This window comes from Fistularia commersonii, chromosome 34, assembly GCF_037954325.1.
Source record: "Fistularia commersonii isolate RoL2024-O1a breed Wild chromosome 34, RoL_Fcom_v1.0, whole genome shotgun sequence".
Taxonomy (NCBI): Eukaryota; Metazoa; Chordata; class Actinopteri; order Syngnathiformes; family Fistulariidae; genus Fistularia; species Fistularia commersonii.
The window spans coordinates 2,030,047-2,054,713 of record NC_141317.1 but is presented as its reverse complement, the minus strand read 5'-3'; the positions used below and the strand labels follow the sequence as shown (position 1 = coordinate 2,054,713).

Sequence of the window (24,667 nt, the reverse complement as noted above, 5' to 3'; positions counted from 1 at the left end):
ATATTTCAATTTAAATTTTCATTTCATTCAATTTACTTGATACCTAGTTGGCCCGCGCATAAAAATTAAATAAGAAATGCAACCTGCCAGCCAAAATAATTGCCCACTCCTGTTGAAGACTCTGCAGCAGAGTATACAAAGCCACTGTAAAAAAAAAAACACGTGCACCATTAATGGAATGCAAATACACTCACCATCTCCAGTGCTCAGCTGGGACAAAAGTTTTGGAGGTACTAGCGGCGGAGAACTTCCTGGAGGAATCTCCTCCTCTGGCCTTTCTTCCATCGGCTCACGATCATCCTCCATCCCCTCAGGTAAATCGGTGGCGGGTTGCACCTCCTCATCCCCCTCTTCATCTGCTGTTCGTACATTCTCGAGCACTCGTTCGCAGTCTTGGAGAGGAGTAGCTACTAGGAGACATCAACAGAAAGCTCATAAAGTTAGTCCTTTGCCAAGAGCGGCTACAAAGAATGTTTGTGATGTATTCATAAAAGCGAGTTGTAAAGAATGAGGTGGTTTTAGATCCTAGGTGAGGCGGAAAGAATAACAACAAACCAAAAAAACATTGTACCTAAAAAGGTTAAATGTTTTTGAAGGAATTAGGGGAATAATATCTATTGATATATTGTGCAATAATAGTAAAAGTAAAAGTGAATATTCAAGGAAACCTGCATATTACACCACTTCCACACAGCTCTGGAGTGACCTTATTACACTGAATTACAAATAAAACATCCCTCTTCTTCCATTCATTCATCTGAACATCTTTTGAGCGACTGTATCCTTTCAAACTGCTGAGGGTGAGAACAAATGAGTGGAGTGCAGGATTATTGTTTTATTGTCTCAAACACTTTGATATTTGAATTTGATATTTATTTGCATTACAATTGATCAGTTTAATTATTTTATACTTAACATTACATTTCAATGAAACAAAAATATTTTCCTGATTTTGGAGACACGAGGGAAAGCTCATGATTCAGTTTTATTGATGGTGGAGGTGTATATTTCCAAGGTGAATATATTTATCAATCTTTTCTTTTCCTTTCGGCTTTTCCCTTCACAGGAAATCAACCTTCTCCGTCTAACCCTATTCTCTGTATCCTCCTTTCACACCATCTACCTTCATATCCTCTCTCACTATGTCCATAAATCTTCTCCCTGGTCTTCCTCCTGCCTGGCAGCTCCAATTCCACCAATATATTCACTATCCCTCCTCTGTACATGGCCCAACCATCTTAGTCTGGCTTCTCTGACCTTCTCTCCAAAACATCCAACATGTGCTGACCCTCTGATAGACTCATTCCTGATCCTCTCCATCCCAAAGAAAACCTCAGCATCTTCATCTCCAGCTCTGCCTCCTGTCTTTTGGTCAATGCCACTGTTTCTAGGCCACACGACATCGCCAGCACCTTTCCTTTCATTCTGGCTGATAGTCTTCGATCACATAGTACCACTGTCACTTTTCTCCACCCAATCCAACCTGCTTGAACTCGTCTCTTTTCCACACTCTGCTGAAAAGTAGCTGAAATCTGTACCTGTTGTATATATTTCTCAAACACATTTCTAAAAGCAAAGAAATGAATGCATTTGTTTGCCTCTGCTGCCCCCTAACGGTGAAGCCGGTGGACCCTTTTGTATATTCAAACACCAGTTTTATTTACATGGGCAATAGCCTGGACTAGGTGCTATTTAAAAGTACAAATTAAAACCTCAGCAGTGAGTGATCGTGCATAATACCGTACTGATTTCCCGTAAGACTGGCGATACCCAGCAATTTCGCAGATGCTTTTTTTAGCATCTGTCGCATTTACAGACCGGTGATGCATTTTGATTAGTTCAATTCTGAGGTTAGTAAGGGACGGTCTTACCTGGAGGAGGGTGCTTCTCCTCAGGACCGAGGTATTCCACACTGCTGACTGTGAGGTTTGTGTTCAAAGGTCCTCCAAATCCACCAAGCAGGAGTGAGCTTTCAGAACAGCAGCCCTGGGTGGGTGAATTTGGGTCGTGACATAGAAGACTGCTGGATAATGCTACATCTGCAAAAAGTGGGAAAAACAACCACTTTGAGTCATGTGTTGTTGTTAAAAAACAACAAACATACACAGAGTACAGGAGGTAATGATTTAAAACAATTCTTAAAACTGTTGTGACACAATGAAATACCACATTGAGAGGTTTGACCCTTCAATTTGAAGGTTTTAATTTAATTTAATATTTGACTATTGTAAACTACACGGGGATTAAAAAACACACATTGATGAATTGATATTGTAACATACTAATATAACAAACAAACTACCAAAATTACCAGTCTATGTCTATGTCTATGTCTATGTCTATGTCTATGTCTATGTCTATGTCTATGTCTATGTCTATGTCTATGTCTATGTCTTTAAAACTAAGTTGTAACAGACATTAATGTGTAGAATATTTATCTAATTAGTTTTCAGTAAGTCAGGATAACCAGGATAACCCAGGGTTATTTTGAGTGACCTTCTAAAGCTCTAAAAGCCGGTTGGGTAATTATTCCCCCCCCAAAAAAAACTGTTGTGCATGCCAGCGACTGACAGAAAGCTGTGCTGAAAAGAAAAGGACTTTATTTAGATAAATAAAGCAAGACTTAGCATTTATTAGCATTTCATATGCTCATTATTACCTTGTAAATGAATTTATAAGAGCTTATGAGGAGACATGCGGGTGTGTTTGCATCTCTCGCCACCTTCACCTTTCAATCATCCAACCAACAAAGTACCTGTGGAACTCTGCTTGAGCTTCTCGTTTTTCTTTTTCCTCCACTTCCAGGGCTTGAAGAGACGCCCCAAAGTGGCCAGCTTGCTGTTACGGCGAATGGGTGGAGTGTGAACCCCGGTCACCAGGCAACCTGTCCTCAGCAACCTTTGCTGGTCAACCACTTCTCCTGCAGGCACGGTTGGGATGGAGAAAAAAATGCAGAGGATGGCAGAGTGGTAAGAGGAAGGTGAGAGGGTCGAGTGTGCGTTGACATGAAATAGTAGGAGGACGGAATGAGGATAAGGGTGACGAAAAGGGTATTTTTTTGAAAATATGTCAAATTAAATAAAAAGGAAAGTGGGACAGAAACCACAGCACAATTAGTATCCTCACCCGACAGAATAAACCATGATGGACTGCAAGTGCTGTGAACAAATTGAATTAGAAAGACTAATTTGATCAAGGCACGCTACTTCATGGTTGTGAATTGAATCCCCTCTCCTCCAAGCATGGGTCATGTTTCAAAATAAATATTTTTCATAGTTAATTTTTGGAAAGAAATACGCATATAGCCTTGTGTTGCTAGGAAAACCTCACAAAATTTCTCAGAGAGTAAAATAACTGCTCTCATGACATTGCCATAAATCACAAAGAACAAAATATAAGTAAAATGAATGCAGAGGTTAACGCAAATGATATATTTACACAGAAAATGAGGGAATTAAATAAAATTCAATACGTTTAAAAACACCAAGAGTTTGAGACTAAAATAACGGTATGTGAATGTCCTAGCTACTTGTAATGATGGTGAAAATAAGCTGAAAATCAGAATAATAATAACAATTCACAGCCAGAAGTTCAGGTGTAGATCTGTCCATTCCCTTCTGAATATCAAATATTTGTTTCTATTTTATGTCGCAGTGATGTAACCACGGAATATATGAATGACTGTCAACGGTATATGATTTCAATGCATCTAAAATTATGAATAAGCTAAGCCTCTCTATCACGGTGCCACTCTTGCACCATGCAGAGGGAGGCCTTCTCCTGCTTCAAAGAAAACTTGGATTTCACTGAATGATGACTGTGACTCATTTCAGGAGAAGTGTGGGGCAACAGATTGATTTGCTCACATTGCTCTTGCCTACATTTGGAAAAAGAAGCCGACAAAGGGGAAACGTTCAATAAAGTGACATACCACGTACGTCAGCATGATAACATCCACCTTCAGGAGGCAGGTATCTTTGTTCAAAATTTGGCAAGGATTTGTGACGAGAGGTGGGGGGGGGTTAGTGGAGGGGTTGTGCACATTGGCTCAGGGTGTGATGTGTAGTATAGGGGTGCGGGAGGGGGGATACAGCTGCATTCTTACAGCCTCTTCTTCCCTGAAATACACAGGAAAGGAGGAAGGATGGTAGTGATTCGGGGGGAGCAGAGGGGGAGTAACAAATGAGAGGAGTAGAAGGGAAAGAAAAGGACGTTGACTCATGGAGGATACGATGGTGGAGGTTTGTCTCAGTCTAACATTTTACCCTAAAAGTTGCTTGAAACAGGTCAGTTGACCATGTCTGCCCATGTCACTCTGTCATCATCATTTGTGTAACACATGCAGCAAGGCGGACGAGGCGCTGCACACAGAATCCAGGTCAAGACTGAAGGAAAAGCACCCAGCAGTCCGGGAGAGAAAAAAGCTTAAGAGGAGGAAGGGGTGGGGGGGGGGGCTCCCTTTCTCTCTCTCTCTCTCTCTCTCTCTCTCTCTCTGTCTGTATGGTGTGCACACATGTGTGTGTGTGTGTGTGTGTGTGTGTGTGTGTGTGAAAAGGAGAAAAGGAAAGGGGAGAGGAGGTGGGGTCAGGCCCGCTGCTGTTGCCATGACGACCACATCCAGATGCTGTCGCAGCAGTGGGAGCCAGCAGGATGAGCAAGCCAGTCTGAAGCTTAGAGGAGGGAAGGAGTGTAGCCCCTTAAACAGACACTGCAAAATCTAAAGCCAGTAGCAGCACTCAGTGCATTGTGGGTAGTGGGTTAAAGCCTCGTGGAGGACGAGATCTGTCTGCATTTTGAAAGGGAGAAGAAGGCTGGGGGGGCAGAAGGGGGATTCCGGGGAGAAGCGATGAAACGAAGAGATGGGAGGGGGCTGTTGCTATACGGAAGAGCTTGCAGGAGAATCTGGGCTCACCCAATCACAGTCCAGCTATTTATAATGCATATCAAGTAACCCTTCATTTTTCATCGAACGGGTGGTTTTTCAAAGAAAATGACAGGACTCTTGGTAGAGCACAGGAATTAGGTGATTTCAATTATCCCCTAGATGAGGGCTAACTGAAAAGTGCGCCAGATAGATGTGAATGGACCACATGCACCATCCTAATTGAAATGCAAAAGTAAACAGTTTCCTTTCAAATCCATGTGTCATGCAGATGCACCAGATATTAATTGCACTAACTGAACTAACTAATTCTACTTAAGTTCTAATCCCTGCAGAAGATAAAACAATCCTCATCCATCTTCATTTTAAACAATACATGTTCATAAATGTACCGAAAATACAGGTGAGAAATGCTGCTGTTTATATTGCATTAGTGCAGTGTGACCATAAAAATGATTTATGAATGGAATTAAGAACGCAATTTGATGTTATGACTTGGCGAAAAGAAACAAAAAATAAAATGAAAAACCGAGTGAATCATGTGTCCCACCAGGGACCACACCCCACTAAACCAATGTGTCAGCACATTCAAGAGCATTAGATCTTTTCCCATCAAACTATGCACATTACCCTGTCCCTGTGCCCAAGGTGAACCAAGCACTGAATAATGTCCCTCCCTGAAAAAACAAGTTGTCTAAAAATCAAGGGATGCTTATGATGGCATCACAAGTTTTTCCTTTTAAATTCTTTTTAATTCTTATATTTTGGTTTCTCAGGCGACCTCTTGCTTGAATGGTTTTGTGACATCTTGTTCATCAATGTTGCAATGACAGAGATACACTCTTGGTTGTCACAACAATAGCAAAAGAAGAGAGGCTGTACAAGGCCAGGCTTTGCTTTGCTATATCACCTGCTGCATGAACCGGTAGAGTGTTTTGGTGCTTTTAAAGCTCAATTATTTTGCATTTAATGACACATTGGCATAAAGCATCAATTACCTCCCGGTTTACTGTGATACAAAACAACAATAGAAACTGATTTTTCCACAGCTGGCGTGTAATTTAAAATGTAAATAAAGGTTTAACATCCAGTTCCACACTATATGTACTGCAGGGTGCGATTCAATAAAAATGTTTCTTGTGAGGAAAATTGTGAGGAATTTAAGAGTCTTATCATTTACAAGTGGAAACATAATGAAAATATCCGGGCAATGGGAGGGACGTGACCTGTGGCTTTTTAGGCAATGCTGAATTAAAATCCAATATGATTCGATAAAGGATATATCTAAATGAAACGGGTAATCATAGTCCGCCTGCATCTCGTACAAGTTAACACATCGACCACGCAAACTTTGGGCCATATATCAAAACCACTCAGATACACTGTTGACTTCTCTGGATCTGAATTAATTTGCAGAAACTGCTCCATCTGACGAGTCCACATTTCACATTGCTCATCCAAATAACATCATGTCCTCCAGGATACAGAAGAGGAAAAAGAGACAACCAGATTGTTACCAGTTTATTGTCTGGTATATTAATGCCGACGGGCGAAGCAACTTGCACTTCTGTGAAAGTGATGAAAGGTATGTACAGACATCACAACAAGACAATTTCAACCTTTATTCTGCATGACTTACAACAGCATGGCTGAGTCAGAGAGAGGAACAGACCGTAGGTGTCAAACTCAGAACGGGTGTAATTTAACAACTATATTTTTCATATTAAAAACTGAACTTAACACTCTTCTACGTTTAATATGGTAAACTTTCAATCAGCTGGGCTCAGATGTCATTGGACAAGAGGCAGGATACGCCTTGAACCAGTCGCCAGCTTATCACAGTGTCACATATACAAACAGCCATTTACTCTTTCATTCACACTTCTGGACAATTTAGGGTCTCCAGTAGACCTTGGATTTGCATCAATGCAAATCCACTGTTCAAAAATGGCATGTTTTTGGACAGTGGCAGGAAGCAGAGAACATGCAAACTCCACAAAGAAAGGTCCCCGTCGGACTCGAACCAGGGGCCTTTTTGCACCAAGGCAGAAGCGCTAACCACTGCAACTCCATGCCAGCCTATGATGAACGATTACTGTTAAATATTTGGGGGGAATCCCAGTAAACATAAACCCAGAGCTATTCCGTCAAGGTTTACATTTATAATGGTTTTGAATGAAAAGATCCGAGGGTCCTGGTCGAGCAATTATCTGGATTTGCCTATCCATTCAGTGTCTGAGGCAGCGTGCATGGCTCCAGGGGTGGATACAGTAAATCAAACAGTCCCAAAATTAGTGGCACTCAAGACCTATTGCTGCATCAACTCACTTCCCGTGAAAAAGGCAATCAACTCATTTGCACAGAAGAGAGATAACAGACTAGAGACCTTGTTAAGTAAAAGAAGTCAGGAGGTCCGGATGAAGGAGATCTTGGTTTAAGAGGAGAATCTGCCAACCACAACCGCTTCTTGCCTTGTTTCTCCACATAGTTGTTGCTATTCTTGAATATGTCTGCTGCAAATCTGTAAATCCAGCCAGCGTTGTCAGGAATGAACAGACCTGATGATGTGGAAGAATAAGACACACTTGATGAATCTCATTCTCTTTCACTCTAGTCACTCTTGTTTTCTTCTTTCGCTCCTGTTTCATTTTTTTTATGATTCACTGAAGCTTATCGTCCAATGAGAGGAATTTATCTCACCAGCCTCAGTGATAAATTCAACTAGCTCAATCGGCCAAAAAGATACTGCCAAGAGCCACCGCAAAGGCTAGTGTCGCATTAAGTCTATTACAGCACTGAGTCTGCATCGCTTTGGTCGCATTGAAAAAATAAAATAAAACAAAGTCATTGATGGTGGCATGACGGGACAAAGTGACCGAGCAGGATCGCAGTTCAATTATTTGTCAATATAAATTGTGAACTAACAGTCATGCAATGCAAAGTGTTTCGGTCAGTTCCAGTCAGGTGTCGGGTGAATGAATAACCGCGGATATGTGCGCTTCTCTGACCGCATGTGTGTTTTTCTCCCGCTTCTTACAGCTTTAAATAAAATACAGCACGAGACCCTTGACCTTTTATCATCTCGGCAGGCCTTAACAAGCCTCGGTTTCTTGCTTTTCTTGCTGTAGCCCCCCCGTCTCTCCCCACCCAGGCAAGCCACAATGTGCCCTTGAATGGACCACCTCCTTCCTCAGTGCCACGCCAGCTAACCTCCTCACTTTACCCCCCCAAGCTTTGCAACTGTGCTGCCATCTGTCTGTAGCCCTGCTGCCTCAGGGGCCCGGCCACAGTCAAACATGGAGGATTGAAATGCTAAATCAATTAGACATGAAAACCATAAGAGAAAAAGACTGATGACTATGATTAATAAACTTCTTAAATGTAATGCATTAGGACTCAAAAGCTTTTGGTCTTCTCCTTCTCCATTATTTGCATATATAATTACAGCGACAAAAAAAAACATCACTGTGAGCATATGATAATAGAACTGAACAATAGCACTGCATAGCCCGCACAAAGTCACTGAGGTTGTGCTATTTTTCATTGTACCCTCATTTATTAAGACTGGAGATACTTCCTTTCTGCTTGAATAAGAGTCCAAACTACGGATACATTCTCCACATCACTTCAGATAATTTATCAATGACACAGGGATGTTATTGATGTTAGCAGATGTGGGGTACAAAATCTTCGAAATAATCATAGCCCATGTGTGAAACTCCGCTGCGTGGGCTACTGGTATCAAGACAGTGAAATGATGTCATTGAGGCCATCAGCCAATTGGAAATGCCTGAGGCTCTTGTTTGTTACCATATGTTGGTGTTGAGAATTAGAACTAGTGGGCGTCTTCACATCTAAGCATTCCTGCAGCCTTCAAAAGGAGAATTATACATCTTGTGTAAACTGACTTTCGGTGGATAAATATATTTCAGATGAAAACAAACATTAGGATTTAAGGTGTGATAAGAGTGGGTGAGGGTGGAGGCTTATTTGAAATGATTAGAGGAAACATGTAACTTCTAGTGGTAAGTAATAAACTTACATGTACCTTTTTCAGTAAAATTCTTCTGACCTTTTGTGCCATACCATGGGGATTTCGCTTTGCTGGGAATCTGGCTGTTACAGGCTGCGCTGCACTGCGTTGTTTCATCATTTCAAGTAAAAGAAGAAAAACTTGATAAACTTTTCATCTGTCCAAACGCAAGTCTGAAAATCCTCTGGTGTTGAAAACAACAGAACTCTTTTCCTCTGTTCCCATTTACTACAGCGTCAGACTTGTGGAAGAATACGATGAAGGTCATTCCTTACTAACCAAGGATGGAAACCCTTTTAGTTGAATTGTAAATTTATGAATGATGTCAATAATTTCATCCAAAATTAACCCAAGCCTGAAATCTTCTACAACAAGCTTGTGGAGATGGTCAAAGCCATGTTCATCAAATCCACTCCGAGTAACGTGGTCAAAATAATTGTTCTTTCACTAAAGTGTCAGTAGCTATCAGGTTCCGTAGAAGTGATCTGTTTGTGGGGAGGCTAGACTAACCCATAATCCAAAAGAAATTTCTCCAACAATTTTGACCCGGATAAATTCTCCTGTTTCCCAACAGACAGTTTTGGATGTTGTCAAGGAGGAGGCAACATGGTGAGTCCCAAAGATAATAGTAATATTTACCAATCCTCCTTAAATCAGTACATACAACCCAAAGAGTTTCCACCATCCTTTTGGCTCCAGCTCACAGGGTGCTGCATTTGCCTCTTTTCAAATCTTTTCTCCAGTTTTCCTCCAGTTTGTTATAATCAGCTATGTTTACAACACTGACATAATCTCCCTATTTTAACTTGGAGTTAACTTTTTTTAATTTTGATTTGTTTTTATGGAGCATTTAAATCTACTCTCTCACTTCTGACATAGCAATTCTTACATTACATTGCATCCTCAGCTGGAATTTCAATTTTACGGTGCAAACATGACTTGGCAGCTTAGGGCGCTAACAGATCTCTCCGGCGGTTAGTCTTTGCTCGTGTGGATTATAGTAAAGACTTTTATGTTTTCTCCCCTTTCTCGCCTCCAAAGATATGACAATGCTGTGTTTAACGCTAAACAGATATGGACAAACTTGATGTTACATCCAAGTTTTCACATGATCATGAGCAACAACATGTCTAAAAGACCTTGACACTCCCAAATATTACATTGAAATTAGGATTTGAATGGAAATAATTGCAACATCATCAGTTTAGTTAACTACATAGAGTGTGGAATAAGAAGTTAATAATAATAATAATGACAAGTTATCTGGACCAGCAGTGTGAAGAAGACAATTTCTACAGTTGACAGCATTCAAGTGAGGGATTTTTTTCAACGTACAGAAGCTTGAGTGTTGGCTAAAAAAGCAGCGCAAACATGACCCAGTTTTATAAGGTGGATAAAAAAAAGCATTATGAATCCCATAGTCGCTTGAAATATACAGTATATTGAATTTATACCTGCATGTAGCACTTCCATCCATTCATTGCTCTCAAAGCTCTTTACATTATTATCTGTCATTCAAAAAGTGGAGGCGGTAAATCTGCCACGCACCATCTGGCGTGCCAATGGAGCAAAATACAATTAATTGTCCGGATGGAGGTGACAATCTTGCTCGAGGGAAATTTGGGATCGAGCCACCAACAAACAGAGTTGAATGACTAACCTGCTCTGTGTTCTGAGCCACAGCTTCTTGAAACATTTGAAATATCAAGAAGTTTACTCTGATAAGCCTCTACTAGCTCATTCCAGACACTGATCAAGGAAATTGTATGCTACGTTTGTATCCACAACATCAAGTGATACCATAACAGTTGTATTCAAAATAATAGCAGGCCAACATGACTTACCAGATCAATTACTGTTTTTGGTTTAAAACATATTATTACTCGGAAAATAATTTACCAGTAGGTGTAGGAGAGTCAGAGAAACCAACAGACCCAACATTCATGATATGAAAGCTCGTGAGTCTGTGTGATTGAATAATAAAGTGAAAGGGGAGTGTTCAAAATAATCAAAGTGTGGAGTTCAGTCAGTGAGGTCATTCATTATGTGAAGAAACAGGTGTCATTCAAGTGGCCCTTATTTAAGGATGAAGTCAGTACATGTTGTACATGCGATTCTCTCTGAAAACCTGAGAAAGATGGAAGAAGAACAGCGTGCTTTAATTAAAATGTTCATAGGAGAGGGGAAAACATATAAAGAAGTGCAGACAATAATTGGCTGCTCAGCTAAAACGATCTCCAATGCTTTAAAATGGAAAACCAAACCAGAGGGATGTGGAAAAACGTTCAAATGGATCGAACAATGGCCAGAATGGCAAAGACTCAGAGAAGGATCGGAATGCTTGAAGAGGTCGTGCTGCCCTATGCTGAAGAGGAAAAGCCCTAGAAATGGGTGTTTCACAAAGACAACGACCCCAAACACACCAGTAAGCGAGCAGCGTCTTGGTCCCAGACCAACAAAATGAAGGTTATAGAGCGTCCATCCCAAACCACTGACCTTAATCTAATAGAAACCTATGGGGTGACATCATAAATGCTGTTTCTGAGGCAAAACCAAGAAATGCAGAGGAATTGTGGAAAGTTTTCGAATCATCCTGAGCTGGAATACTTGTTTACAGGTGCCAGAAGTTAGTTGACTCCATGCAGCACAGATGTGAAGCAGTTCTCAAAAACAGTGATTATACAACTAAATATTAGTTTAGTGATTCACAAGAATGCTAAATCTTAATGTTTTTCAGTTCATTGAGTAAATATTTGAGTTTGTAATGAAAAAAGCAGACACTGCTATTTTTCTGAACAGCCCAATATCATTTTTTCCTTCATTTTCTGTAAAGTCATTAAAAAATTGATACTTTTGTCATCATGTTTTGATTTAAAATATAATGTGCAGTGTTCCCAATGAATGGAAATAAAAAATATAAGGATTTTGAGCTTTACTCTCATTTCAAAAAACACTGCAATTATTTTAAACAACTGTACATACTGTGGTTTCAGTATGCACAGTTTACTTTGTATCGTGAATTGTAAAAGCTTGTATTATCAATTATAACATTTTTCAAATTACTACCAATGAAGTTACACAGTGTCGCAACCATAACTGTTACACCATGTCTATCTATCTATCTATCTATCTATCTATCTATCTATCTATCTATCTATCTATCTATCTATCTATCTATCTATCTATCTATCTATCTATCTATCTATCTATCTATCTATCTATCTATCTATCTATCTATCTATCTATTTGCTTGTATATTTTTGCATTTGTTGTGAAAGTTATAAACCTATAATATTCAGTTTTTCAGAAGCCATTCAATTAATTCTGATTGTTATTTGCGTCCTTTTCCAATGATACACCTGCTCAGTTCTCATCCTTCAGGTCTGTAACCTTGCAGCTCGTCCCAACTCCTCACCTGCTGCTCTTCAGTCATCAGTCAACCAATCAATCAATCTGATAGGTGCTTTAGAAGAAATGGGCGTATGGATATATTGATATGGCCTGGACTTCCCTTTACCTTTAATTTAGAATTGGTTAATGTTACTGACAAAAAATAACATACACACACACGGTAAATAACGCTTTGCAACCCATTTTTACCCACAAAGACAAATGTTTGCATTTTTAATCTTAAAAAAACCCACAAAGACAAATGTTTGCATTTTTCATCTTAAAAAAAAGACAGGCTATCTTAAAGCAAGTGTGTGAAAAGCCTAATTGCAGCCTTCAGACCCATGTACTGGGCTAAAATGTTCCTGCTAAAAGTGCTTTTCCTGTCACCCACGCAATTGGAGTGGTGACAGGACGATACCATTCTGTACTTTCTATCGTTAACTGCTGCCAGTAGATGAAGATACTGGATGTGTCCCAGGAGATTTCCATACCATAGTAAAGTTTTGTGTTCCATCCAATTCAGTAATGGAAGTCTTGGTTCACTCTTCGTCCCTTCAGATGCCCCCACAGTTTGCAGCTCCTAATTTTAAAAGCTCTAATAACAACAGATCTAGATGATTTACTATACTTAAGACCGACTTTTAGAACCTATTGATCAAAATATATTATATGAATAACTTTGAGTTTCTCAGCTTTAATTCTCTAGAAGAGTTTTTTTCTTTAGTTTTTGCTCATCAAATTGCTCTTTGATGGTACAGTAAACCCGTAAAACAACAACAACACCAACACTCATCTCAACATGTCATCATGAGCTCAACAGAATCACATAAAATTGAGTCCACTGCAGGGCTGCAATGATATCTGGGCAGTTTTGGACTTCAGTTGTAGCCAGGTTGGTGAGTAAGCATATAAATTAGACCTGGTGAGTCCACTTATTTAAGTCAAAGTCTACACATTTTAGATAAAGCATGCTAAGTGGTAAGGAGGGAGGAGTGCAACAACAGTGTGTTCACCTCTTCCTCATCACAATGCAGTGTAGAGGGCCCATCATGGTCTCCAAGCAGGGAAGACAATTGTAAGTGCACAAAGGATCAGAACAAAAGCACTTCTGTTAATGCTGGAATCTCCAAACAAGTTCCCAAAGAAAACATTCCCTTAATAGTGTGTAGGGACACAAGTGCGGGATGCCGAGTTCATTTAGAAACCTGAACAGTAACTACCACAATAACAGGGAGCACTTGTGGTTGTAGTGGTCCCGCTCCTTGAGGGGGAAATACTGAGTTACCAATAGCTGAGCATTTTTTAAACCATTTAGTGTTTTAAAGAGCTGTTTTTATTTCATGTGCTTGACCTAAAGCAGATCAAGCGAAGGCTGGATGACATGTGGTGAACAGCTCCAGCTCCACACACACGTACAAACACGAGTCAGAGCTCTAACTGTCCACTAACCTAATTTGTCATAGATATTTGGATATACATGAACAGGGCAGATGTTACATGCATGCTTGTATTTTTCATCATGTTTGCTTATAACCATATAATCCAATGCCAGCTCATGACAGAGGGCTTAACAATGCTCTGCCCCTGGGTTGTTGCTCAGAGAGTGAAGCAACTAAGTAATTAGAAACTTAAAGATAAGCCTCTACAGCCAATTTAACTGAATTAGATAAATTAAGCCAAATGCATTTAACGCATGCAAATAACATCTGAGGTATGATAAGCTCTGCTATTCATTGAAAACAACCGTAAAGTCTCCTGCAATTCGGGAAAGGAAATCTATGTTGTAATATAATTTGTGAGGAGAACTGCCTGGAAGTGATAGCAGATGGAAAAAGCTGTGCAAAAGATTAAGATCAACTGTGATCACATGCATTACATGCAGTTGCACTTTGCGTGCAGGTGGCCGCCGTGGGGAAAAAGACATTACATCTCCCGTCGAACAGGACTGGGCTGTATGATGAATCAGTGTTGATAGAAAAATTACTGGAAACCACTCGCTCACCAATAATGACCACAAACTCTGTCCTACAGGCTTGGCTCAAGTTGTAACTGCAGATTTAATGGAATTGGATTGGAGTTTTTGGCTTAAATACGGTAAATTTAGGGGGATCGTTTAAGTGAATGGGGTTTTGTCTCTTAATCCCAAAAGTGCGCTTTCCCAGGTAACGTGACATTTGGTGCATAAAGAATGAACTGGGAAAAGATGCCACCAAGATGAGTGGCAATCTGTGGTCCGGTACAAACCCATCAACACACAGAACACGGCTGTGTTCAGCAGCAAAGGCTAGAACTGTCCATGGTGCTAAAAAATACTCGGCTATATCATACCAATTTCTCACCATGCTTGCACACTTCTGCACTGCCGTTATCTGGTACCTGTGTTTTTGAGCAGTCAAATGTACAGGAACTACTAGTTAGCGCCGACATAGAGTTTAACGCCAGAAGGAAAATAGGAGCTGCGTCAGTGAGAATGTTGTTTATTCCGTAAACACTCCGTTCACATTGTTGTCAACTAAACGAATTGTTTATGTTTTGTTTGTCCATAAATTATTCACTTTATTTTCCCATCATTCATCTTTCCGTTTTTAATGCAAATCTAGTTTGGTGTGACCACTTTGATTAGTTATATTCAATACAAGTGCCAGAAAAGGGAAGTTATTTCTTATCCTTTGGGATCTTCTTTAACTCCGAGGGAAGGGGTATTTATTTCCTTCACTCCATGTGTGAAATTTCCCCACTGTGAATAAAGGCACATCCAATTTAATTCTATGTTCCTAACAGAAAAGTATACGACATAATGAACTATTGATGATTTGAGATCTAAACTGTGGCCTCCCTGAAATGTCAAGTTACTGTGCATTTCATTTCATAGCAGCTTGAATTATAGTATATCTAGTGGTCTGGATGTATCTTTCAACAGGATTTTACAGAGCGCTTTTTATAAGAGAAAAATGTGCACTATCTAGGAAAAGCCTCCTATAAGTTGCCAGTTAATATACTAGTCTTTTATTGAAGAGAAAATTCCCCTGGATGTATTACAATAACTAGAGCAAAACAAGAACAAACAGAACACAAAACCCATGCAATTCCATATTTAATGAATCTGCATTTTTTTTCTGTACGGTAATACTGATACTTATCTGACCACACAACAAGCAAGTGATTGTTTATTGTAACATTTTGCTCTCCTTTTGGGACATCTATGTTAGAAACACACCCCTCCTACTATGTATATTCTATCATAAGTTAAGTAATTTAATATTATAGTTGAAACAAACCTCCGCAGGTGCTGGGAACAGGTTCTTTCCTCACATAAGAGTCAATTTATTTTCTTTTATGTTCTCCCTTGTGAACCACTTTAAAATGATTCACTTCCCCAAGTTTGTGTGGTAAATATATGAGTCGAAAACAGTCTTGGTCTGAGCATCTTGACTCCTTTTTCTCCAAGAGCCTATTTGTTAGCTCACACCCAGTCCAACAAGTCAATGAAAAGCTTAAATTAATTTTGCTTTTATGACTGTATTCCATCTAGCACTATCTGATCTGGGGTTGTATTTAATTTACCATCTCCTGAGAAGCGATGTTCAATAATGCTGCTGTGTAAGTACCTATCAAGTAAACAGTTGCTCAGTGGAAAGCTTCATAGCCCATTTCCTCATCTCTGTAATTGTTTACAGTGTGTTTTAGCCATCTTTTCTGATTTAACTTATGTATATGAGCTGAAACTGCCTCTGCATTATCACCCTGCCTCATCCCTCCATCCTTACTCTATGAATCCATCCAGTCTGGCCTCCAGGTTTCAAACATTCAAGAAAGGGGGCATTTTTCATGGATGTAGCCCAAGACTTAAACCCTGCTCTTTTCATCTACTGCTGATGACGTCTGGCAGATTTTTTCCGACACATGGACACTTCAACAGTCTTAGTGGTTAAGTTAAAATGTGCTGATCTACGTGTGAATGAAAGTGGAAGACAGGCAGAGACAGAGCTGCTCTGAATATTACAAACTCATTTTGGGAAAAAAGGTGAAGAGATCGGTGAAAGACAGCTTTTAGACTTAAGTCATCAACATTTGCTGAGATGAAATGAAGAATGAAGCGGAAATGCGAAAATGCGGAATTGAAGAAAATGACAAACCGCTTTGGATTCCTGTTGGATTTCTATAAACAGATTATTATTAGTATCATTATTATTATCATTATTACACTATGTTACAAACTCAAAGGGGCATTTCAACTTGAATTAAACGTGTTTGTTGATTTACAAAAGATTATCAGAGGATTTTATCCATACCAACCAGCTCCAACTTGTTCTAATATGTAAGGTGAAACAGCAAGGCACCAGACATGAACTTAAATACACCACATTTTCAGACCAGCATGCCTATAAAACAAATGGAAAGTAGGCATCATTCTTTAGTTTGCTATTTTATGGTATCTATTTTTGAGGCATGACGCTTGGCAAAGGAAAAAAAAAATGCACAAAAGCTTTTCACAGACTCTTGGACGTAATAACCAGGTTTGAATTTTTTTTTCCTGATTTGATATTAAAGAGCAATGACAGAAGTAGAAGTATAACAAAGTATCAAGTTCCTTCTTTCAAAATCATTAAATCTGTTTCACACTTGGAGAGTGTGCTGTATTGTCAAGTCATTTGGATGGCTTGTTTTCATATTTTGGCAAAAAAGAAACTCACTTTTCTTTCACTTTAATGGTTTTAATGGCAACCTCAGTGGGCCTTCATTGTCAGCAGGCGTCTTATTATCATTTTCAATTGCATTGTCAGCACCCCTTTGAAGCCTGCAGCCCTTTGGCAGTTCATTCAGCCTTTTTTGTGGATACTACAACCAAGTCTTTTTCTTCACATCTAGTGAATGCAACGAGTAGAAGTATGATGCAAAGTCTATTGTGTTTTAACTTGTACTTCCAAATGAATAATGAATTATGTTACTATGTATTAATTATGTTAATGTCTGGCAACATTTGGAAATATCCTTATGCAGAATATTGTATCTGCAACATCCATTAGAACTTCACTGATTCCACCAGTGAAACTGTTTCCATCATCTGCTTAAAGGTTGCAGTGATTGGATGTATTGTGGTATCTGAACTAATTAGCCAATGAAGTATGAGAAAAAATTAGAAAGAGATGGCATATATTATTGTAAAAAGTATTCTATCTCACTATAATGGGTAAGCATGTGGCTCTCGGTGTAGCTGCAGACGGCATTCCCCCATTGGTAACGGCATTATAGTAGAGTAGAGATGGTCCTATCAAGGCCAGTTAACAATTAGGACAACTTCTGAGTTTCCTTTCCAACAGATCTGCCCTCTCCTGTCTTCTTCTCGTCGCTGTGTGTTCTTTCTCTTCCATTGCACCTCACTAATTCTATCCCCTGTTCTTTCCATTACACACTTGTACCCCTTTCTTCCGAAAAGTGTCTGCACTCCTCTGCAGTCTCAATGCCCTGAGGGGTTTCTTCTTTTAGCTTTTTGCCCCTTACAGTGTTGTATTTGTAACTTACTGAACTGAATTTAACCTCAGACTCGAAACGCTAAGTGGCACTATTACACATACTGCTTCTTTCCGCAAGTATCTGTGACGGGTGTTTCTGTGTTACCCGGATCTTCGTTCTTTGTGCTCTCCTACCTATGTTATCACTGCCTGTCAGCCTTTTCTAATATTTTCTAATACATGGGATCACACAGATTTGCCACTACTCTTGGAGAGCAACGCACACTTGGATGCACACGTCGACAAGCACGCAGACACACAGGTGTACAAACACAAACAACGGCGTCGGCAACACATGGCTGAAACACTGTCAGAGGCGTAATCCGCTTCCATAGGGACCAAGCATGATGCAGGCTTTTGTTGTCATCATTTTTGTGTTCCATTTTCATGGGCAGCTAAAGGACAGACGGTGCCCACAGAGAACACAACTCAACATGGCATCCAGATGCAGCTTAGCCTCATAAACTACCCCACAGTCAAGGCTCCAGTGTGACCGTGCACTTAGTTGAATATCAACTGTGACATTATATACACAGAGGAAATTAAGAATTGTTGTCACCGTAGACTAGAAAAATAGGTGATGAGGTGTAGTAACTCATCTCATTATCACGACACTTCCCGTTGGTTTTATCTGTTTAATTTGTCACACGTCTGCTCAATAGATTTATTAAAATGACTATATTAGTCACTGAATCCCCTTAAAATCATCAAAGAACAAGCCAAGCCGATGATTATATTTACTTTGTGAAAATCTCAATGTTGTTTCTTTTTCTTCCTCTGGAGTTTCAGGTGCTTCACACAGCAGTTCCTCCCTTGTGACCCGCAAAGGACTTGTCTGCCAAATTCCATCCTTTGTTGCTCACACTGAAGTTTCCCTCTAGAGGAGATCCTTCTTGATTTGCTGCATCTGGGTTATCCTCCAGAGCAGCTCCTTTGTCTTCCCTGTTCATATTTCCATCGCCAATATCTCAGCTTCTGAACATTCAGAACTTAAGAGTATCGACCTCTGCCTCAACTTCAGATAACCAGTTAGTCCTCTCACCTGCCTTCAATTCAATCTACTATGTCGTCTTACATGGCATTATTTTTAAATGACTAATGAATGAATGTTAATGGAGTATATGACTGTTTTGATGTACAACGTGCTGTCAGTTATATGGCAATTATTTACTTTCAAAAACCATCTAAATCAGCGGTCTCCAACCTCCGTATCATTTGGTACCGGTCCGCAAAGAAAATCTTTCTTGGTACAAATAATAGTTTCTTCATTAGACATTCCGGATCTTATTTTTAAAAACGACCATTTCCACCTTCACCTTACTGTCGCACTTAATATCGTAATTGTCTATTACAAAGTGTAATCGCTATATTCAGATTAAATACTGTGAACCGACAAAAGTTTTTATTATTTGAACCCCCGCACCTCTAACCGGTCCGCAGAAACATTTTCATGCATAAAACCGGTGTCTACTGGTACAAAAAAGGTTGGGGACCGCTGATCTAAATGACGTCAAGTAATGGTTAGGAAAAATGAAAATTGAATGACTGTAAAAGTAGATATTTTGTAAGGCAACCAGGAAGTCAAATGTTTCCTCTCAGCCTCTGTGGAGACCTCTGTGCACTGTAGAGGAGTGAAATGAATGGCTCTCCAGTGACTACTATTAACAGGTGGCCTTGACTGAATCAGTCTCCTAAAGGCTTACCATGACGAATGATGAGCCGTGACCCTGGTGTGAATAACAACTCTGCTCCAGAAAACAGGAGGAAGAAAGTTAATTAGGCTGATGTAGGTGCAGGTGGTTCTTTTGAGACCAAAAACGAACAGCAGCATATCATGTTCCTCTAGATATCATAAGCATGACCTGTATGTACCGTATGTGTGAATGAAGAAAATACAAAAGCACTGGTCTGGATAATAGGACCCAGAAAAAAAGCCTGAGAATCCATTTCTATATACAGCATATCATCTAAATGACACACTTTGATTGCCATATTGATTTTTTTATTATCAAAAATTGTGAAACCTATTTCGGTATCAATATCCCTCATGGATCCTTGCCCAGGACATATATTCAACATGTTTTTCACATTTAAGAAATTAAATCAATGGAAATCCATTTACGCTGGTATTTGGTCATATTTATAATCAGTAGCAATTGATTACAAAAATTAATCAATGACAAAGATAAAAAAAAATAGAAAATAGAAAAAAGAAAATAAATTCCAAGAAATTCAGCAAGAAATGGTCTTCAACTTTGAGAGGAATTACTTGATGGACATAGAGTACAGTGACTATATATATATTTATATATTATATAAATATGTGTGTGTATGTATGTGTGTGTGTGTGTGTGTGTATGTGTCTGTGTGTGTGTGTATGTGTGAATGTGTGTGTGCATGCGTGTGTATGTATATGTATATATATATGAATATGTATATGTATACATATAAATTAAAGAAAAAACCTTTGCTCTGGGGATTTATTCCATTAATTCATTCATGTTGCATGGTTGTGTATGCGGCGCTTCATTTTCCACACAAGATACTGCATTGTGAAAATACTGATAGAGGAAAAGAATGACTTCTAAAGATTTTTTTCTTCTTTTTATACCTCTCTCTCCTCCCCTTGAATACAGCATAGTGACTGAACTTACTTGATAAAGTCCATCAAAAAATCCAAACTCAATATCTTAACAGATTATGATGATGTAAAGAGGCATATTCAGAAGACATTTAGACCCAGTTCTGAATGTGATAGTTTTAATTACATTAAGAGTGGCATTGCTAAATCTAAGACTTGAAAAATAATTGGTTATATATATTGTTATTGTAGCATAAACAAACAGAGGATGTTGTTACGCTGAGAAATTAAGAGCTGTCGGAAAGTCACTTTGTGGTGATTTTTTGCCACCATCTTTGATTGAAAACCTGAAGAAAAGACCTATATATATTGCCAGACTACAAATGTGTGCTTAGTAGCCTGAAGTCCATCAGAATTCAGTATTTCTCAAGCTTACAATAAACGGCCCGATGGATCACTCCACAATGAAACAACAGTGAAAAGCTATGCCACGCCAAATACTGCTCCATTTCCAGCTTTCCTTTTTCTCCCTCTTCTATAATGCTGAATGCACTCAACTGCTTCAGTGCAGGATGGGCTTCGGGTAAAAGATACTTCTACTTCGTCAGTGCCAAAACTCCAGCGATAACGTAACGTCTTTGGCAGAGGCAACGCCAGTGTTTGTTTCAACTGTCAACAAGATTGCACAAAGTCTAGGAAACTGATTTTATTGAAACTTGATGGAGATGTGGTACAATGGACCCAAATTCCCCCTCTTACACTATCTCCCAAAATATATAATGTGCCATACCAAAGGTCTTAATCTCAGGTCTCTTACTTACGTCTATCTTATTATGTATATCCCGATTTTATGGAATTTTATGTATATCCCGCACACTTGGTCTTCAGATTGACCTTGAACATTAACGTGATCTTTGCCTTTGCATCCAGATGTTCCTTTGGATAAATGAGCCTAGTTTCTAAATTTGGATTGCCTGAAAACACCCACACATTGCGAATACGTATTTAGAATACATCTTGTATTGTGCTATTGGTATGGTTTCATGCAACCTTTCTCTATGTATTATTTTCCTCCCACTTTAAAAAAAAGTTCATTAAAGGGGGAGAATATTACATAAGGCCATCTGATTCAGAATTTCCAATATATAGTCTCTGAGACCTGAGCATAAGGAAGGTATTATGAACAAGACTTGGCTCTGGTTTGGGGCGAGTCACTGTCAATGCTCAGTATCAGCTTTCACAGGGTTTGACATATCTCCTTGTTGATTAGGGTTCTCCACTTATACCTGCAATCCTCTGGGATTCTTCTAATGTCAATTCTGAGAAGATTATTCTGATACCAGTGAGGCTGGTGGACGAAAACTACGCCGATTGGGGCAACAGATAATTATGGGTCAAAACATGGCCAGCTGAAATATAAACGAATGCCTAACAAGCTACAGTCATCCGAAATAAATAAGGACATTTGTGTGAATCCTGTACAAGTACTTTTTTTTGGTTGACTGATTAAAGGAAATCTTTAGATGGTCCATCTTCATTATATCAGAATAATCATCTGCCTTTTGCTGAATATAATGTGGAAAATTTGATCCGTTCACTTTGTCTAACCAAAAGACTTGCAGAAGGAAATGATAACAGAAGGAAAAAATGATTGTACTAGATCGTCTGGTAATATCATCCACCTCTCAGAATACATGGTATGTGGCCAGTGTATAACAAGAATTATCATTGCAGGCCCTTTTGTACAAGTCTTCCAGAATATGGGTTTGTGTGCACCTGTAATTGTGCTGATATTGTCTGAAATGTGTCCTACCTGCCACAATAGCTTATACATATCTTTGTAGATCTTTGCACAATAGTAGTGGGCGGAATGAAGCTACAGGGAAAGCCGTGCTTGGACATGAGCCCTGTCTGCAAAGCTTCAAGGTGTCCTCTCCACAACATTACCTTGGTCAGCACTTTGCAATGACTGAGGGGCTTTTAGGGGAAAAGTGATATTTTATTTTCAGTAGAATCTGGAAGGTCTCGAGGAAGCACTTGGTTTGCATGATACAAACTTTCAGAGACCCAGAAAATATGACGTGATAATATCAAATTTATAATGTCACAATGATTTTTGTCTTTTCAAGATTTTGCATTGTGACAAATTTAAACTTGTGTCTGTTCCAGCTGCACCTCCATTCAGGTGAAAAAAATTGCTCTGATTTTGCAACGTTCACCTAAAACTGCTTTATCAAAAAAACGCCTTCGTCCAGTTTTGAGTAAGTGGAAGCCTTTGCAGCTGTAAGGGCCACAATATTGGGAGGAGGGGGGAGGCTGCCAAAGTAATCCTTTGGCAAAGACTGGTATCCCAGACGCTAGCTCAGTGATGATCCACACGGAGGGAGGGGTGATGTGTGATGTGTACTTTGGGTCACCAAGCACTGACATTGTAGTCGCGGTCGCCTGTGTCGGTCGTTCACATGGTGTGTTGGAAAGTGATGCAATTGTCTGTGCACCACATTGAGCATGGTGTTCTACATTCCCCGCTGACTTTATCTCTCACCACAAGAGCTGATCCGTCAGCTTTATGTGCTGTTTACGCAGGTGTGTCGGGCTGGCAGTGTGACATTATCACATCCACCTATGTGTGAATTAAACCATCCCAAGGAGGTCCGAATTTTGCAAATGTGCAATGGGCAGTTGATGAGAGCAGACAGGTGTGACTTCGGAGATGTGAAAAACAGGGACCTCATTAGTGAACGGTTGAAAGGTGAATAACGCAATATTTTTCTGAATCATTCAGCCCAGTACTCCGTGTGTGTAAAATTTAGTATGTGTGGGAGGAACCACTGATTCTTTCCCAGCCCACACAAGGTGGCCAGAAATAGCCTTACTTATGTAAAAATCACACCGTTTCTTTGCGTGGAAGGTTAAAATAGTAGTGCAATTACAGAAAAAAAAAATGCTTGGGTGGTATAACTGCTCCCTAATCATCCCCCCCTGTTAACAAAAGACTTGTTTACCACATGGATGGTTATTTATCTGTCTCAGTGATAGCAAAGGTTCCACATTAGAAAAGCAAAACTGCAGGAATTGATGAATTGATGCATGCTGTACTGAATTGGGGTTATTTCCACCTATAGCTCTCATCACGTGGATGGTTGACCATTGATCATAACGGTGATCAGTTCATAAGGGAAGAAGCAGAGAGGTTGGGTGGTGTCAGGGATGTCAGTGGCAGTGGCAGAGTTATTTGGGCAGCAACAATAAAAGGTCCATGTGCCGTTTTCCAAATGCAATACTCCGAAATTCCCCTTGCACCCTTTGGACAACGACGATTACGTTTGCATCAGATATGGCAACAAATCCCGTCCTTGCAGCAGTGAAAACAACATGCATGGGGGTATCTGAGATGACAGATAAATACATGCAATTAAAGAGATGTGCATCATGTAGGAGGTAATCAATGTGACAGCTGATCATAAATCCCACCAAATCCCCTGCACCCTCAATTCCCAAGCGCTCATCGCAGGGAAGGGGGTCTATAGGCGCGAAAATGTGGGGAGACATGCAGCCGCTCATTGACGATATCCGCGATTCGGGACTGGAGTCAGTGCGCCCAATGGCTGGACGCATAAGCGCTAATTATCACTTGGTGTCTGATAATCTCCCACCGGGCATGCAAGGATGCCTTTTGGAAGCAAAAACGTGGCAACGTTAATAAAACATACACACACATGCACTTGTCTATATGGCAAATAAATAAGCAGACAATGACGTCTGTATCTTACCTGTGCCGTGAACCAAATCGATACCCGGTTCGGTGAGTATGTTCGGGTCACTTTGAGATCTGCCTCGTTGCAGACAGCCGTCTAGTCCATCCGATGTAGCCATGGGGAGAGAGCGCAGGAATCCTGAATAAAATATTGAAAACCCAACCGGAGGCAAGCAAGGTCAGGAGGAAAAGCAGCGAGAGCAGATTTAATTCGCTCTGACAACAGCCGCTTTGAGCATCTACCAGGGAGCCATGGCTGAGCAAAAATTCTGTGTGTATATATGTGTGTGTGTGTGCGTGTGTGTGCGTGTGTGTATGTTTGCGTGTGTGTGTACGTACGGATGTGGGAGGGGTGATATGCCCCCGATGATGCCCGTCCCTGTCCAGCGACGCGACCCCCATCCACATTCTGCATACAATACTGTGTTTGTGAATTTTTTTGCAACAGGGCAATTTATTCAGAACAGAAAAGGAACCATCACATGCACATTTTGAATCGTTGGCGCCT

At 39.9% G+C, this 24,667-nt stretch overlaps 1 protein-coding gene across 2 annotated transcripts in view; it reads right to left on the bottom strand.

Moving 5' to 3' along the window:
- The window catches only part of phactr3a (phosphatase and actin regulator 3a), a 35,163-nt gene extending 10,709 nt beyond the window's left edge, over positions 1 to 24,454 (bottom strand). Inside the window, exons 1-4 of one of the 2 annotated variants that reach the window (XM_086141890.1) lie at positions 24,176 to 24,454; positions 2,756 to 2,920; positions 1,872 to 2,039; positions 195 to 410 (exon numbers count right to left, since the gene is read on the bottom strand). In XM_086141890.1, coding sequence (XP_085998016.1) covers positions 195 to 410; positions 1,872 to 2,039; positions 2,756 to 2,920; positions 24,176 to 24,278 — 652 coding nt within the window. In that variant the 5' untranslated portion in view covers positions 24,279 to 24,454. The remainder of the gene's footprint in view (positions 1 to 194; positions 411 to 1,871; positions 2,040 to 2,755; positions 2,921 to 24,175) is intronic. The other variant, XM_086141891.1, reaches the window with a different exon arrangement.
- Positions 24,455 to 24,667: the final 213 nt, after the last annotated feature.